The sequence below is a fragment of the Musca autumnalis genome, unplaced genomic scaffold (assembly GCF_047663935.1).
Source record: "Musca autumnalis isolate F117 unplaced genomic scaffold, ASM4766393v1 scaffold_3, whole genome shotgun sequence".
Taxonomy (NCBI): Eukaryota; Metazoa; Arthropoda; class Insecta; order Diptera; family Muscidae; genus Musca; species Musca autumnalis.
The window spans coordinates 28765047-28781462 of NW_027411866.1; the positions used below are offsets into that span (position 1 = coordinate 28765047).

The window sequence follows — 16416 nt, forward strand, 5'->3', positions numbered from 1 at the left end:
GACATACAGAAACAGGCTGTTAATTTGCTGTAGTGGGTAACTCGTTTTGAGAACCCCTATAAAATTGGAAAGTTTTCAATGCAAGTTTCACAGTGTGGCATAAGAGCAACCCTGCGTTTGGAAATGACAGGACAGTTGAGTTCATGTATTGATTGTCAAAAACCCAAAACTTCCCTGTGTAACGTAGGCGTCCAGACAACTGCAAAAACAATTGTCAAATTATGATTGAAAATCATCGATTTCTTTTCGTTTTCCGTTCACTTAGTTTGTTTTTGTACATATTGTTTTGTTTTCAGCACATTTGAATTATCATCTCATTTCTTTTTCACAAATATGTCAAAAATTTATTAACCTGACTGTCTTTGAAAAAATTATGGACAGCTGTGTGACAAACGACAAATATATGTATGTGTTAGTAAATCAGAGTTGTATTTGAAGACAAACTGTCTGATGTAAACGCCTAGTAAAGGAACAGAGCTTGTATGTTAATTGGAGCTGGCAAAAAATCGCTATCGATAAAATCGATTATTTTTTAAAAATTAAATATCGATAGATAGTTTTGCCTATCGATATTATCGGAACAAAAATACGCAACTTAAAATTCATTGAAATAAATAGAAATTTCGCTGTTTTTCGGTTTTGTGTGTGTGAGAAAGTAAGTCCGTAGTTACACGTACACATTTTTTGGAAAAATAAAATCCAGTGTTTAAAGCCTTTACCTAATTAACTGCGTGTTGCGTATGCGTTCAAAAATACAAAAACAAAATACATGTATTTCAAATTGAAAACAAAAACAAATACATGTATTTTGTTTTTGTTTTTTTGAACGCACACGCAACACGCAGTTGATTAGGTAAAGGCTTAAATATTTTGATAAAATAAAAGCAATTGTTTATTCTCTTTTTACATTTCTGTGAACTACAGCTTTGTTCCTTTATACCCTAGACAGACGGCAGCGTTAATTTGCATTAACTGCCTTAATTCAAATCAATTCGTACATTATCCACTTTCTTAATGCACAAAATCAAAGGACATTTAAACTGAATTTAGCAATTTCAATATGGCAATGCTGTTGAAAATCAATTGTCGTTTGTCAAATTTCCATGTTTAAGAAAATAAAAATGGAAAGCAAATCAGCAATTTTCGCGTTTCTTCAAAATAAGTAGTGGTCTCTCGCGAGTAGAATAGCAGCTAATCGTTTTTCACGCCTTCTAACAAATCTCTTTTTCAAATTTTTATTTTCACAAAAAATTTCATTACCCACCATACCAATTCTATCGAAAATTATATCTTCCTCAAATGATTTTTAAAGTTATGCAGTATTTTTATAATATTAAAAAGACTCAAAAATATCGCGAATAAATTAAATTTATTTTTGCTTCATCATGGTAAAAAAATCAAAGGTAGAAAGTGTATTTGTTTCGCATATTTTGGCGAACTTTTGTAAATCTTTATGAAATGGTCTGCTGGGTACAAACAAACAACACAAGCAGCTGTTTCATAAATGCAGATACTATCGTCTGTCAGTGTGAAAAATTAATTCAAATTAGGACATTTTTAATGCAAATTAACTCTGCCGTCTGTCTAGGGTATTACTTTTTTAATGGTAAGAGTGGTAAAAGAGAGAAGTGTCAAAATTGCTCTCCCATGAACATTTTTACCAGAAAAGTAAAGGAACGGAAAAATGGTAGATCTGTAGTGCGATTCTCTAACTCTTTTTTTTAGTTACCGACAAAAATCGTTAACATTAAAACGCAAAATTATGAATGAAAAGTTCAAACATCAGTTGACAACACTGTTGCTATCGGTAGAACTTTACGTCTACTTTTTATTGGTCGCTAACTTACCGAATAATATCGTTAATTACCGAAATTATAAGCATTTTAATTTTACCGACATTTGTCGGTAACTCAAAAAATGAGTTAGAGAATCGCACTACTGGCAGCAATGTCAAAAAGTGTGGTAGAAGAGAAAGCCATTTCCGCTCTCTCTCCTCTCTCACTCTCTTAAAAATTGCTTCCAGTTTTGCCACTTTTCGGGGTTAAGGAACGCTTTGCAGGTTAAAAATGGTAACAAATGGTAAAAATGATAACCTCAGGTAAGTAAAGGAACACAGCTTACTTGTGCAAAATGTCAAGAAAAGCATTGACATTTCCGCCATTTTCATCTCCAAATCAATGGTGTTGACAACTTAACGATAATATCGATAGCAATCGATATTTTAAAATATTATATTGGGAATATCGATTGTTTAGTCGATGGTCAGACTAGCATGATTTCAACATGGCGACGTCAAGTTTATAGGCGAGGGGTATGAAGTAGTGAAACCCATGTACATGGTTTTCTGTGTTTGTTGTGTTGCCTCTTCTTGTCATTCGTTGCAAGATTTTTTCTTCCATTTTCTTTCATTTTTATTTTCTCAAGCAAACGTTAACAACTAAACAAGCATAAAAAAATGTAATAAAACCATTTAATTAACGAAATAGTGAAAATTTAACTACTATTATTAATTTAATTATTAATGTTAATTATTTTGTGTTGTTTTTTTTAGTTTATTTGTGTTTGTTTTGTTTTTATTGGTATGAGGAACACAACAAACGCGAATGGTAAAATAAAGAGGACACGCAAAAATCTTAAATTTCACGTTAACCTGTGTGGACACTAACGAAACTTGAAAAGAAACTTTAACGAAATTGGTTTCAAGAAACCTTGCTAGTCTGACCATCGACTTACCAGCTCAAATGTTAATACAATCAGGGTTGTATTTCAACATAACTTGTCTTGTGTAAACGCCTAGTAAGAACATAAACGAACCCATAGACGGCGTTGCCACTCTTTTCCTCGCTCATGAATAGTACTATTTTAGTACAACCCTGTTTGTTTGTGTTGAAATTGACAATCAGCTGGTTGCAAGAAATAAAAAACAACAACACTTTGACAAACCGCTGTCAGTGGAATTCATTTTTGTCGTCTGGTTGTTGAAGAGCATTTTCTTTCCCCTCAGAAAAGTGAGTTTTATTATTTTATTTTGCAAAGCAATTAACATAAATCAAGGGATTTTTACACCAGAAAATAATATCCCCTCATTAAGCAACAACAGCAAAGATAACGGAGCATTTTTTCCAACAAGAAACAAATAACAATCTAAGTTATTTGGCTGGAGACCTCTGCAATTGTGTGATGTAACAGCGCTAAAATGACTGCCTGCCGTTGTTGCCTTAGGAATTTTGTGCAAATAATTGAAAACTTCCATTTATTTAAGTACAATATTTAATAAACATTTTTCAATTTTTCTTTATTTTCCAGATGACTGCCGTCTTTAGAGTGGGCTTAATACGCCTTTGCTCTCGCAATGCTCCCGCCTTACCGGCTGGTTTAGCCCAGCAACAGCAACGTTTCATTTCGGGCAAAACAATGCGCGGTGGTCCCCGTGTTGTTCAGCACAAACCATATCCCTACAAAGAGAAGGAATTTGGTGTCTTCCAGGCCATGTTCGATAAGACCACCAAACGTTTAAATGAAAATTCCAAAATCATTTGTGTTGAGGGTCCCATTGCTGCTGGTAAAAGTAAATTTGCCAAAGAATTGGCTGATGAATTGGAAATGCTCTATGTTCCTGAAGCCAATTTAGACATGTTCTATATCAATTCATATGGCTATGATTTACGTCAATTGGATCCACAATTACCCGAATCGTGCCGTTCCTTCGATGTGGTTAATTTCTGCAAAGAACCAAAACATCGTTTGACACCTACTTTCCAAATTCTAATGTATCAATTGCGTTTTGAGCAATATATTGATGCATTGGCACATCTTTTGTCCACCGGCCAAGGTGTTGTATTGGATCGCAGTTGCTACTCCGATTTTGTATTCTTGGAGACAATGTACAAACATGGTTATGTCTCAAAGGGTGCACGTTCGGTATACTATGAAATTAGAGGCAATACCATCACTGAACTATTGAGACCACATTTGGTTATCTATTTGGATATGCCTGTTGATGCTGTTAAGGTGAGTATTGGGTGGAAAATACTAAATGGAAATACAGTCGAACTTCTCTATAACGAAGAACATTCCAATAACGAATAATTCTATGAAACGAGTTGGTATAAAAAATACAAATTTAAGTTCTAACACAAAATAGTCATTTGGTATTGAATTTTCTACATAACTTAGCACATTTTTGTCTCCAACATCTACGTTATAGCGAAGTTCGGCTGTACATATTTGATTTTTATATTCGCGGAAGGGGGCATATAATTACTGTAGTTGTCATTTACGTATTCTAATTTGCCATCCACCAAAGCACCATCCATACGTCAAATGGTGCTTGTGATGACTCCCAGGGTAACAAACCAAGATGTACGGAAAGAATTTCTTCATGTAAATGGTCCAGAGAAGAAGAAGGAGGAGGCATCATTTTCAGTGTATAGGGCGGAAGGCTTAAGTTGAGTTTAAACATTAAGCTCGGATCGGGACCAAATTTTCCTTGTCTCTTGTCTCCCTGATCACAAATATGTATAACCTTTATAAGGGAAGTCTATACTTCATGAGATATGCGCCTTTGAACTTCCGAAAATTCCCTTGTTTAAAGACCGGATACGTAGAGAAAAATGTATAGATACATAAAACAAAATTGTTCCCGTTCCCGAGGTTTGCACCTGTCCATCAGAGAAAGTTTTAAATCCCCGGCCGAAGGCCCGCTTCTTAGTGAAAAAATTATAATTTAAAAGAAATTGTTATTCCCGCTCCCGATATTTGCATCTGTCCATAGGAGGAAGTCTTAAATCCCCGGCCGAAGTTCGGCTATTTAGAAAAAATTTACTTTCTTAAAGAAAAGTTTACTATTATACCATAAGATTTACAATGGTTCCCATATTAGCATTATTCGTTCAAAAATGTCGAAGTTCTATACAAAGGAATGTTCGGAACTTCAGAGTCCCATATCTCGGGAAGTATGGACTTCGGAATAAGAGCTATATATATTTGTGATCAGGGTTACGAGACCTAACTGTGGAAAAAATTTGGACCCGACCCGAGCTTAATGCTTTAACTCAACTTGCTCCCCTATTTCCACCCCAAATGCTGCTAGCTAGGGAATTAACATTGATCGTACTTCTCACCTTGAATGTCAACTCAAGACCTTGCAGTGAAATAAAGCCATAAAGGGCTTTGCTACCCTCGACAAAATTGAATTTGTCCTTTGTTGGAGGTTGACTTCAGTTGACCAACTTGTCCATTTCCATCTCGTTTGATCATCGAGAGAATTATGAGAATATCCTCAAGGGTTGATGCATCCTTCGTTCTTGGGGTACAGATGTACAAATGTGACACGGCTTTCTCTGCTTGAGTCCTCGACTAATATGTGTGGAGATGACGTGCAGCGTTGTTGCCGTGCTGTGCTGCTTACGGAACCCATGCTGATGACATGCAACTGGTTAGATATTACTATGCAAATTCCATCACTTGCGCACCTCTTCGGATCAGTCGACAAATGTGACTGAGGTCCTATCTTTCTTCTTTCCAGGATTCGAGAGTGACTGAACTATTGCCCACAATTCACTTATTGCGGTTCTAATGTTGCAACTCTTCAGATGATTTAACCACTTGTTCCGCTTATGTGTACCGACCAACCTTCCAGGGTAAGCTTCTTGACTCTGGGGTCACTGGAGTTGGCTCGACGAGCCTCATCACGCTCATTTGCTAATCCCGCCGCCTCTGCTGGGAAGTTTGGTATCCCATCGGGCATTCGACAGCAGGATGCAATAGGGAAGCTAATCCCCCACCTCGCTGTAAGCAGCAGTTGTTGTTGTAGGCAATTTACGTAGAAACATAGGTTTGATGCTGGGTTGGCAGCCGCAGGCTAAAACACTATGGTTCGTGTTAAGCCGGTAAGAAAGAACCCACTGTCGTGGGATTGAATTGCGGTTGTGGATCTTAACTCAGAGTCCATTGCAATTAAATTTCAGAAACAATGCATTTTTGGAAGTTCTGCGAGGGGTTGTGTTCACGCGGCATACAGCAACATAGTCCCTGTCGTAGTCCCCACTCCAGGCACTTATTGCATCTTACCGAAGCTTGAGTATGTTAGATGCGGATGCGACAAATTGAGCACACCATATTGTCCTTGGCTTTTCCTCCGTCCCGGCACGGACCAAAAGAACCCAGAGCAGGCATTCCGGGATATGTAACTTCCAACACAGAAAAACGATACAAATACAAAAAATTGTACCGCTGGCCGTAACACGGGTGTTGAATGGTTAAATCATGTATCGAAGAACCCGCCGTCGTGGCATTGATTAGCTATCGCTGATTTATGGTGTTGGAGGACTCTGTTTGCGTTGTGGTTTGCATTGTTCTAGTGAACGGCTAACTTCTGCTGATATGATGGTCCGATGGGCCGGACTTTGTCGCATTATTACTCGTTTTTTTAATGTTTTGTCTTTCTTTTTTCAGCAACGCATCAAGGCCCGCAACAATGATTATGAGGTTAAATCGCCCGTGTTCACTGATGCCTATTTGCGTGACATGGAAAACATCTATAAACAACAATATCTTAAAGATATTGCCACCCATGCTGAATTGTTGATTTACGATTGGACAGCTGGTGGTGAAACCGAAGTCGTTGTTGAAGATATCGAACGTATCGATTTCGAGAATTTCGATCACGATCCAATGGAAAAGAAAATGAAAGATTGGCGTTTCCACAACGAGGGTGAATGGAGTGAGGCTCGCATTCAATATACCGCTGGCAAACCCGATTTGATGAACTACTTCAATGTGCCACGTTTTGATGTGCCCGAATTGTTGCGTGATCCTGACAGTGGCAAGAAATGGCGTGATATTTGGTTCAATGTAAGTCATTGGGGGGAGGTGATGTTCTTTTTTAAAAAATAATAATAATAATTTGTATTTTTCTCCTATAGGCCCCTGGCATGAAATACCGCCCTGGCTACAATGAAGACATGGGTGATAGTGGTTTATTAACCAAAGCGAAGTTGAACATTGCTGATAATAAAATTTAATTTATCCTCCTCTTTTTCATAATTTTAGTGCAAATTTAAAAAGAATTAATATCTGTGTTTTGCTTTCCCTTAAAGGAAGAAACGGAAGTAACTTTCCAAGATCTTGCAATGATACTGCCATGAATGGCATAATAAATAAAACAAACAACATAAATAGTGGTTTTTTAAACAATTATCACTTTTTATTACGAAAAATTTCAAAATTTGTAAGTAATTAATACCATTACTGTGGCAATGGCTCGTCTTCTGGTTCTTTGGGACTACTGTCTAAATTCCAATATAGTTTAGGTCTTAATTTCATTTCAGCATACTGGAATGAATAGTCCACCTTCCATTTATCCCAACTGACACCAGCTTGATCGGCATTGGCCTCCGAACGATAGGGTCCACATAAATGACTAAAGAAAAAACAATTAAGCGTTATAAACATCGCTTCTCCACAGCTAAAAAGAAATAATCTCACCTAGAATAGCAGGACTTAAACCACCATGCACCTCTAAAATAGCTAGCACAATTTCGTGTCGAATCATCATTATCCTGATCATAAGTTGAGAACGGCATTCCAAGATGATATTCCATGGCATCACCAGCATCTCCGCTATAATTGCCCACAACTTTAATGGCATATTTCTCATTTTCACCGGCAATTCTAAACAAATCATAATGGGCATGTATCATTTCACCACCATATTCACGCATAACAACCAATAGTTCCATCGGTTCCTTGGTGGTGATTTCATGTAGTTTATCAAGACCGATAAAAAATTCACCATCTGGAAAACCAAAACCAGTCTGGTATTCGGACCATTTCCGATAGAAATCAACTGAACCGTCTTGTCGACGTAAAATTGTGGTCCAGCCTTGGGTTTGATTTGATAAGGCAACAATTAAGTCTTCTTGATTATCTTGTCTGGCAGTGAGTTCATCAAATCTGAGAGAAAACAAAGGACGCCTTGAGGTTTTATCTTTGCATAAAGAATCAATCTAAAAATCTTACCTTTTATGGCTTTCAGAAAAATATTCATCCATTTTTTCTACAAGTTGTGTTAACTTTGAGTCCTGTTCAATTTGTCTGAAAATGAAATGTGTATTTTAGCCATGATTTTGAAGTCTTAAAATTAAATCTAAAGCAATCTTCTGAAGTAATACAACTCCTCAAATTATTTATCATGGACAAGGGCAAACTAAAAGATGCCATAGCACCGAATATGAACTGATTGCCAGTAGAAATCGCTCATCAAGCTACTATTGGCGTTCTACAACAATATCCAACTACTATAGCGATTTAAGAAAAAATACTGTCACGATCCACAATGGTACCACTTGCACAGTTGTAAAGCATTAAGGCGGTATTCCGCAGCCCTTTACTCGCGAGCAAGCAAAGAGGAATTCTCTCTCTCTAACTCATTGAAAAACCATGCACTGAAACAGTGTTGCTTTAAGGGTGTATACCCTGAATGCTAGCCCTTTCCCACAAAACAGCTCATCTATTTATTCCCGTTCTTAGAACAGTCAGGGAACAGACAATGGAAGTTTTTGTTGTTGTAGCAACGCAAATATGTTCTTTCGTAATTTTATACCCTCCACCATAATATGGAGGGTATAATTAAATTTGTCATTCCGTTTGTAACAGATCGGAGACCCTATAAAGCATATATGTATATTCTCGATCAGGGTAAAATTCTAAGTCGATATAACCAAGTCCATCCGTCTGTTGAAATCAATATACAGCTCGCAATTTTTTAGATAGAGCTTTGTAATTAGGTATAGAAGTTTCTATTACTCCTAGAATGTTTGGTATTGCAAATGGGGTATGTCGGTCCACGTTTTGATATAGGACCTATAGAACGGTACCATCCAATTTTCGGTAGTTTAAAGGTTTTAGCCTCATTATTACATATGGCTGAAAATTGGTACTAAGTCTTCGTTGTTGGCATAAAACTTTCTCCCACAAGTTTGTCGGTATAGGTCCCCGCCTTTATATAGCCCCCATAGAACGGTACTTCCCGATTTCTGGTATTTTGAAGGTTGTGGCCACAATAACCCATCGAAATGGCTGAAATTTGGTATTTAGTATTCGTTAAAGGTATTCAACTTCCCCCCTAAATATGTCGGTATAGGTCGACGCCTTCATATAGTCCCCATAGATCGCTACCACTCGATTTTCGGTATTTTGAAGGTTTTCGTCTCATTATCACACCGAAATGTCTGGTACTTAGTCTTCATTGTGGGTATAAAACTTTCTCCCACAAGTTTGTCGGTATAGGTAGACGCCTTCATATAAACCCCAAAGAACGGTACCTCCCGATTTTCGGTATTTTGAAGGTTTTGGCCTCAATATTCCACCGAAATGGCTGAAATTTAATTCTTATGGGGTCGATTATCGATAGCAATTATCGTTGAGTGGAGTTGTCAGTTGTCAAAATTACTTTATCCCCCATTATTATAAGTATTCTTTTGTTATATTTTGGATTTACCGAACAGATTTATAGAGTTCCGATTAACTTAAAGTTAAAAGTGGTGTTTGAATTTCAAGGAGGAGCTTCTTGGAATTAACTTTCGATGTAAAATATATACATACATATTTTTAATGCCTCTAAATTGGTTTATTTTTCGTTTTCAAATCCATCAGATAGTAAAAGAACACATGTAATAATGGCCCTATGTATGGCAACGTTCAACTGAAGTTACGAATCCCAGTTGACGAACCGGCTATTTTTCAGCAACCAGTTATTTTCAGTTGCAGTGAATATTTTCGAAGAAACAAGAAGTAAAATTGAAAGGAAAAAACATTTTCTTAACAATTGTTGATTATTTGCATGAATTATTAATTTTGTGTATCAAAAGTATGGTGAAAATAACAATAAAACAACAGTTTGAAATATTAATTTCAAATTTCTTCTAATAGATTTCATGTCCTGTACATTTTCTTCATGATCAAAAATCAATTCCACTGAACTTACCATTTTAAAATAGTTTTTTTTGCGAATTGTGCCTTTTGGATTAACACGTTTATCGACAACCCAGTTGGGTTGACATCAATTGGTCTGTTCCTTTACTTTTGAAAATGGTAAAACCGGCAAAAGTAGTAAAAGTTGAAAACTGCACCCATATGAATTGTATGGTCTCTGAAGTAAAGGAACGCTTTTCGAGTAAAAAGTGGTAAAAATTGAAGATTCTTGCACGTAAAGGAACAGGGCTAAACAATTGACAACGTTTAGTGGTATAAAACTTTCCATATGAACTTTGTCGGTATAGGTCCACGCCTTCACATAGCCCCTATAGACCGATACCTCCCGATTTTCGGTATTTTGAAGGTTGTTGCCACAATAAGTGGCTGAAATTTGGTATTATTCGTTGGAGGTATTTTACTTTCCCCTCTACATTTGGGAAGATAACCATACTGGAGACCGTCAAGGACGCCAGAATAATTGAATGGTACAAAATCATTTCACTTTGTTGCACATTGAGAACATCAAGCACCATCAAACGACCTTTTGTGAAACCTTGGATAATCAATTATAAGTATGTATGTATGTGGGTACGCCAGTCCTATATGTAATTCAGGAATAAGGAATCAAAAGACTTCCCCGAGGTAGAAATCTCTGAAACTTTAATATCACAATGTTTTCTGAAGCTTTTTTACCCCAATGATTCGCTAAACTTTATTACCCCAATGTTTCCCGTTTATCACCCTTTCAGACGACCTAAAGTTGGAAATATTCACCATTAAATCTTTCATACACCACTAACTAACCTAAGATCACCGGAGTCACATTCGACCTACATACATATGTGGCAAGTAAGGATGACTGTGGACAGGAACCTTCTCCTGCTAGCAGTGCAGGAAGGACTTTTATGCTGTAGAGAGCAAGGTACAACAGTCTTTTTATAAGAGATTCTGAATAGAGTCGTGCCGCGGCTGTACAATTCTCAAGCGTATCAGAGAATTACAATCAGATATATGTACATACATATGTATAATACAAACGACCTATAGCTTTTAGTTATAACTCAAGGCTATTTTCTGTATGGCAATTCATATTCATTGTCCAAAATACTTAAAGCTTTAAATTATCGCCCAAGACTATTTTCTGCAAGATAATTTGGGTCCATAAAATTTGATGTTATTCAATTACCTGTCTGTCAATTCCTTAAATTGTTCATCCATATATTTTTTGGCATTTTCATTTAAAGTTTCCATTAAGCTCAATGTACGATCTTCCTGTTCACGTTGTCTGGAAGAAATAAAAGCTTAGTATTCAATAAAGCAAAGATTATTCAACTTCAACTATTCAATTGTACCTATCTTGTAAATGGGAAACCGTTTCACTCAAAGTTTCCGTTACATTCGTTATCAAATTCAGTTTGGTGTAGAGAACGTGCCATAAAACATCTTGATTATCTTCTGCCACAGGATCCTAGAAAAAAGATCAAAAAATGAGAATATAAAAAACCCAGTCATCATGGTACGGAATTGCTTGGAAAGTAGTAGTGCGATTCTGTAACTCATTTTGCCATTACCAAATAATTGTTGTATTAAAATGCTTATAATTTCGGTAATTAACGAATTTCGATAAGTTAGCGACTAAAATAAAGTAGTCGCTAAGCTCTAGCGATAGCAACAGCTATGTCAACTTTTATTTTAACTTTTAATTCATGATTTTTTTATTTATGTATATTCTCTGATCTTTGTCGGTAACAAGAAAAAAGAGTAAAGGCCAGTAGTGGGATTATCTAACGCATTTTTGGATACCTACAAAAATCGGTAAAATTAAAACCCAAAATTATAAATGAAAAATGTGTATAAAAAAAACTTTATTTTGATTGCTAATTTACCAACAAATTTCGTTAATTATTACTAACTAGTGGATCCGGCGAACTTAGTCTCGCAGTCATTAAAGGTACATTGAAGTTGATTATTTGACTTGCAATGCATTAAGTGTCATGGCTATTGCGAAATGAAATTACTTAAATTCGAATACATTTTATATTTATTGTTATATAAAGTTTTTTATATCTTCAAGTACAATGGAAGGCATAATTAAAGTTGTATTCCGTTTGTAACACTTCGAAATATTCTTCGGAGACCGTGTAAAGTATATATTACTGATCAGCATAAAATTCTTAGTCGATATAGCCTATTGAAATCAAGAAACAGCTCGCAGAGCTTTTATTTTTCTACAGAAGTTTATACTACTCCTAGGATATAGCCATCAAGGCTATATCGATCCATGTTTTGATATAGCCATCATAGAACGGCACCTCCCGATTTTAGGTGTTTTTAAGGGTTTTGGTCACATTTTCTCACCCAACTGGCTCAAAAATTTTGTATTAAATTTTCTTTGGAGCTACAAAATGTTTCCCCATACATTTTTCAGTATAGATCCACGTTTTGATATAGCCCCCATAGAAGGTACCGTCCGATTTTCAGTATTTTGAAGATTTTAGCCACATTATCCTACCGAAATGACTGAAGTTTGGTATTTAGTATTCGATATGGCTAATAATGTTTTTTTCTGATATTTTTTTTTTTTTTTTATTGATATTTGATATTTATTTATTTGATATTCCTGCACAACAAGATAAAAATCTTATAAATTAAAGCACAGGAATTATTGTAGTAGATACATATCCTTCTTAAAAAAAATTCTTTACAGGATAACAGTTATATAATAAAAAACACAATACAAGATTAATATTAATACTAAATAATGGGTTTTAACACAAAAGCTAAACAAGAAAAAGAAAAAAAGTGAAAAAATAAAAATAAACATAAACAATGATATAGGATTAGGTGTTAGTTTCATTGTTTCGAAAATAGTTTTGAAGTTTAATTTTAAATGTATGAACGTTGCTGATGCGTTGCAATTGACTTGGAAGAGAATTCCACAGACGAATGGTGCCAATAAAGTATTGCCGTTCAGACACCAAACTACGGCGTTTTAGGGGAATTATTTTTCTGCCTCTATTAGATCTTGTGAATTTTAATCTATTGAACAGGTAAATAGGTTTTTGTTTGACTAAGACCTTATGAAGAAAAATTAAATTTTTCATATTCAAATAATCATCAAAATTAACTCCATAAAGTGATCGAGTAAAAGGTGACACATGTTCTGTTCTACCAATCCCGTGAACATAACGCACAATGCTGTTATATGCTATATTTAATTTACGTTTGCTCGTTGCGTCGCAATTTGCAAAGAGCTCGGATCTGTAGGTTAGTCCGGGTAACAGGAAGGTTTTTGCTAGGAGAGCACGTATATGAAGTGGAGTGAACGAGTGGGTTAACCATAAAGCACGTAACTTAGCATAAGTTTGTCCTACCACAACGTTAATATGACTTCCCCAGCTAAGAGATGAGTTAAAAATGACCCCCAAATTCTTAGCACTAGACACAATTTCAATTATATTGTGGTCCAGTAAAATGTCAACACTTTCAAAGGTGATCTTTTTATTTTTGTGGCAGATAATGCATTTGGATTTATTTGGATTCAGTAAAAGGCCATTTGCTTTGGCCCACTTGGAAACATTTTCGAGGTCATCATTTAGTTTCCGTGTACACTGCACAATATCGTTCAAAGGGCAACTAATGTAGACCTGTACATCATCCGCATACATGTGTGCCTTGCTATGTACTAATTGGAGGGGAAGGTCATTGACATAGAGTGTGAAAAGTAGAGGTCCTAAAATAGATCCTTGTGGTACTCCTTTATCAACCATCAAGGCTCTAGAAGCTTTCGTTCCCGAGTACACGGATTGAGATCTATTTGAGAGATAGGATTGTATAAGATGTGTCGAAGTATTTGAAAAATTGAAGAATCTACGTAGTTTGAAGCAAAGGTTGTTGTGATCAACTGTGTCAAATTCTTTAGAGTGATCGAGGAGAACTAGAAAGCAGAGATCATTATCATCTATCGCACATCTTATTGTTTCAGAGATTTCTATTAGTGCACTGGTACAACTGTGATCGGCCCGGAAACCCGATTGGGTTTCTATTATCAACGAATTCCGATGGATGTGGTCAGATATTTGCTTGTGCAGTATCTTCTCAAATATTTTGGACAAATAACATAGAATCGCTTTTGGTCGGTATTCCAAGTTAGACTTCAAAACAGGTATAATCTTCGCATGTTTCCATTGCACAGGATAAGTGCTGGTTGCGAGAATAGTATTGAAAAGATGTGTAATAAATGGCAGAAGACTTGGGAGAAGTATCCGTAAGAACTTGGGGTCAAGTCCATCAGGCCCAATGGCATTAGATTTGACGGCAGCGAAGCTCTGTAAGACTTCATCTACAGTGACGTTTCTAAACTCAAAATGTCCATCAGCAAAGACTTCTATATTATCATAAAAAGAAGAATTTGCTCGAAGAGACGGAATATTAATGAATGTTTTGTTTAATTCATCCACATCACCTTGAAAGGTGGACGTAGTCTTCGATTTCCCAAGACCAATGTCATTAATTGTTCTCCAAGTACTTTGTGAGTCTATTGCAGAACTAAAACGACTGGCGTAGTACTCAATTTTTGCTGTGTTAATCGCTCTATTCACTAACTTACGGGAGGAACGAAATATATCGTAGAGTTCTGTTGTTTTAAAGCGCTTCCACCGGAAATACGCTGCATCTCTATTTTTAATTAGGACTTTAATATTTGAGTTAAACCAGGGCTTCGAATTAGGGTTGCTGTTTTTATATTTCATCGGAACAGTGGAATCATTCAATTGAAGAATGTTTTGTTAAAGAAATTGTAATTGTAGATCAGCTGTAGGTATTCTGTATACTTCACACCAATTTATCTGACTTAATCTGTCATTCAGATCACTGTAGCTAATACTCCTGTAATCTCGGAAAGCAGATGTCTGGTTAAAATGTCTGGTGAATGGAATTCATAGGTAAGGAATATTAAGTCGTGCTTATGGGATTTCTACACGGTATGTTTTTTACATATTCATACATAGCAAATGTCACTTTTTTTCGCCCATATGTAATTCCTTCTGCACGGCAAAATTTTATTTTTCATTCGTTTTCTGTTGTTTTCTTTATTTATATCGCGTACAAACAAAACAGCTGTTTACCTTTGGTTGTACAGACGAGAATAGAGCGCGTTCTATTCAAAAAATATACATATGTATGCACATAACACTTTGATGCATTGAAATTTCTGTATGGTTCACACCATGTGTACAAAATTCAGATTTGTAAAAAGTGACAGTTGCTATGCACAATTATGTAAAAAACATACCGTGTAGAACACCTTTTAGAAAAACATGACGCTGCAATTTGATCGTACAGAAGGATTTTAGATGGATTGTTAACAAAAAACAGATCTAATAGTGTATTAGAAGTAGATGTGAGCTGGATTGTCTAATAAATTTGAGTTAAAGTCCCCTGGACAAGTTGAAGATCAATATTATTATTAGGTCTGTAAATACACCCTATTAACATTTTCGTATTGTTAGACTTGAGTTGAATAAAAACATTTTCAATTACGTCACCTATTTTGGATTTTGACACAAATTTGGCATTTAAGGTTTTTTTTTGCAAATATGGCAACTCCACCTCCACGACGTTCCCGATCCGACCTATAAACGGAGTAGCCCTTTAAATTAATAAGAGCATCAGGGATAGTAGAAAAGAGCCATGTTTCCGATACACAAATAATGTCAATATTAGATGTTTCAAAAATGTATCTAAACTCATCTGTTTTATTTATTAGGCTCTGGGAATTAAAATGGCATATGTTTAAGCCACTTCTTTGTTTGGATAAAATATTAACCATAGTCTTGGTACCATTCTGGGAATCTCTGACTGTACTAGCCATAAACGTCATGACTGGTGTTACAAGGGTTAGAGGAAAATGCATCAGCAGCGTTCATAAGGAAGTTGATTGATAAAAATTTAAGTTCGTAATTGTATGTATAATCAACGTTATTTAAGGGATATAAGATATAAAAATTAGTACTGAATAGTGTAAACATGTAACTGAGAGCAGGAAAATAAATAGCGATGATGGACCAAGTGATAATGTAGTTATTAGGTGAGTTGAGCAACACTCGATCCGTTTTCCAATGTTTCGAAATCATCAAGAATTTTACTGTGAGATACGCATATCGGTTCATTGCAGTTGAGGCGCTTGATGTGAACGAGGCCACGAAAGGTATATGCTGCCTTTATTAACCCTTTCTTCTTCAGGTGTAAAGCATCCTGTAGTAGTGCATAATTTGCATTTGAAATGTTTTCGTGTATGTAAAATTGTGCAGTGGAATTAAAACCAATAGAATTGAGTAACAATTTGTAGTTGTTGGCCTTACGATAGCGTGAAAGCGATTTAAGAAAGTAGTTTTTATCGTAAGGAGACATGAATTTGATAAAAATTACTGCGTCAGG

At 35.8% G+C, this 16416-nt stretch overlaps 2 protein-coding genes across 3 annotated transcripts; one reads left to right on the top strand and one right to left on the bottom strand.

Annotated features, from left to right (window-relative positions):
- Nucleotides 1–2930: 2930 nt before the first annotated feature.
- On the top strand, nt 2931–7194 carry ND-42 (NADH dehydrogenase (ubiquinone) subunit ND-42). Its single transcript, XM_073978211.1, has 4 exons — nt 2931–3008; nt 3307–4011; nt 6457–6855; nt 6927–7194. Exons 2-4 carry the CDS (start codon nt 3307–3309, stop codon nt 7023–7025), a joined length of 1203 nt encoding a protein of 400 aa, XP_073834312.1. The 5' UTR covers nt 2931–3008; the 3' UTR covers nt 7026–7194.
- On the bottom strand, nt 7178–15123 carry LOC141399448 (ficolin-3-like). 2 transcript variants are annotated; one of them, XM_073978210.1, is made up of 6 exons: nt 14984–15123; nt 11331–11446; nt 11165–11263; nt 8023–8097; nt 7489–7956; nt 7178–7423 (listed from the first exon to the last, which is right to left on the bottom strand). In XM_073978210.1, exons 1-6 carry the CDS (start codon nt 15047–15049, stop codon nt 7249–7251), a joined length of 999 nt encoding a protein of 332 aa, XP_073834311.1. In that variant the 5' UTR covers nt 15050–15123; the 3' UTR covers nt 7178–7248. The 2 variants fall into 2 exon arrangements, with proteins under 2 accessions (XP_073834311.1, XP_073834310.1); XM_073978209.1 differs by having other exon boundaries at nt 14588–15085.
- Nucleotides 15124–16416: the final 1293 nt, after the last annotated feature.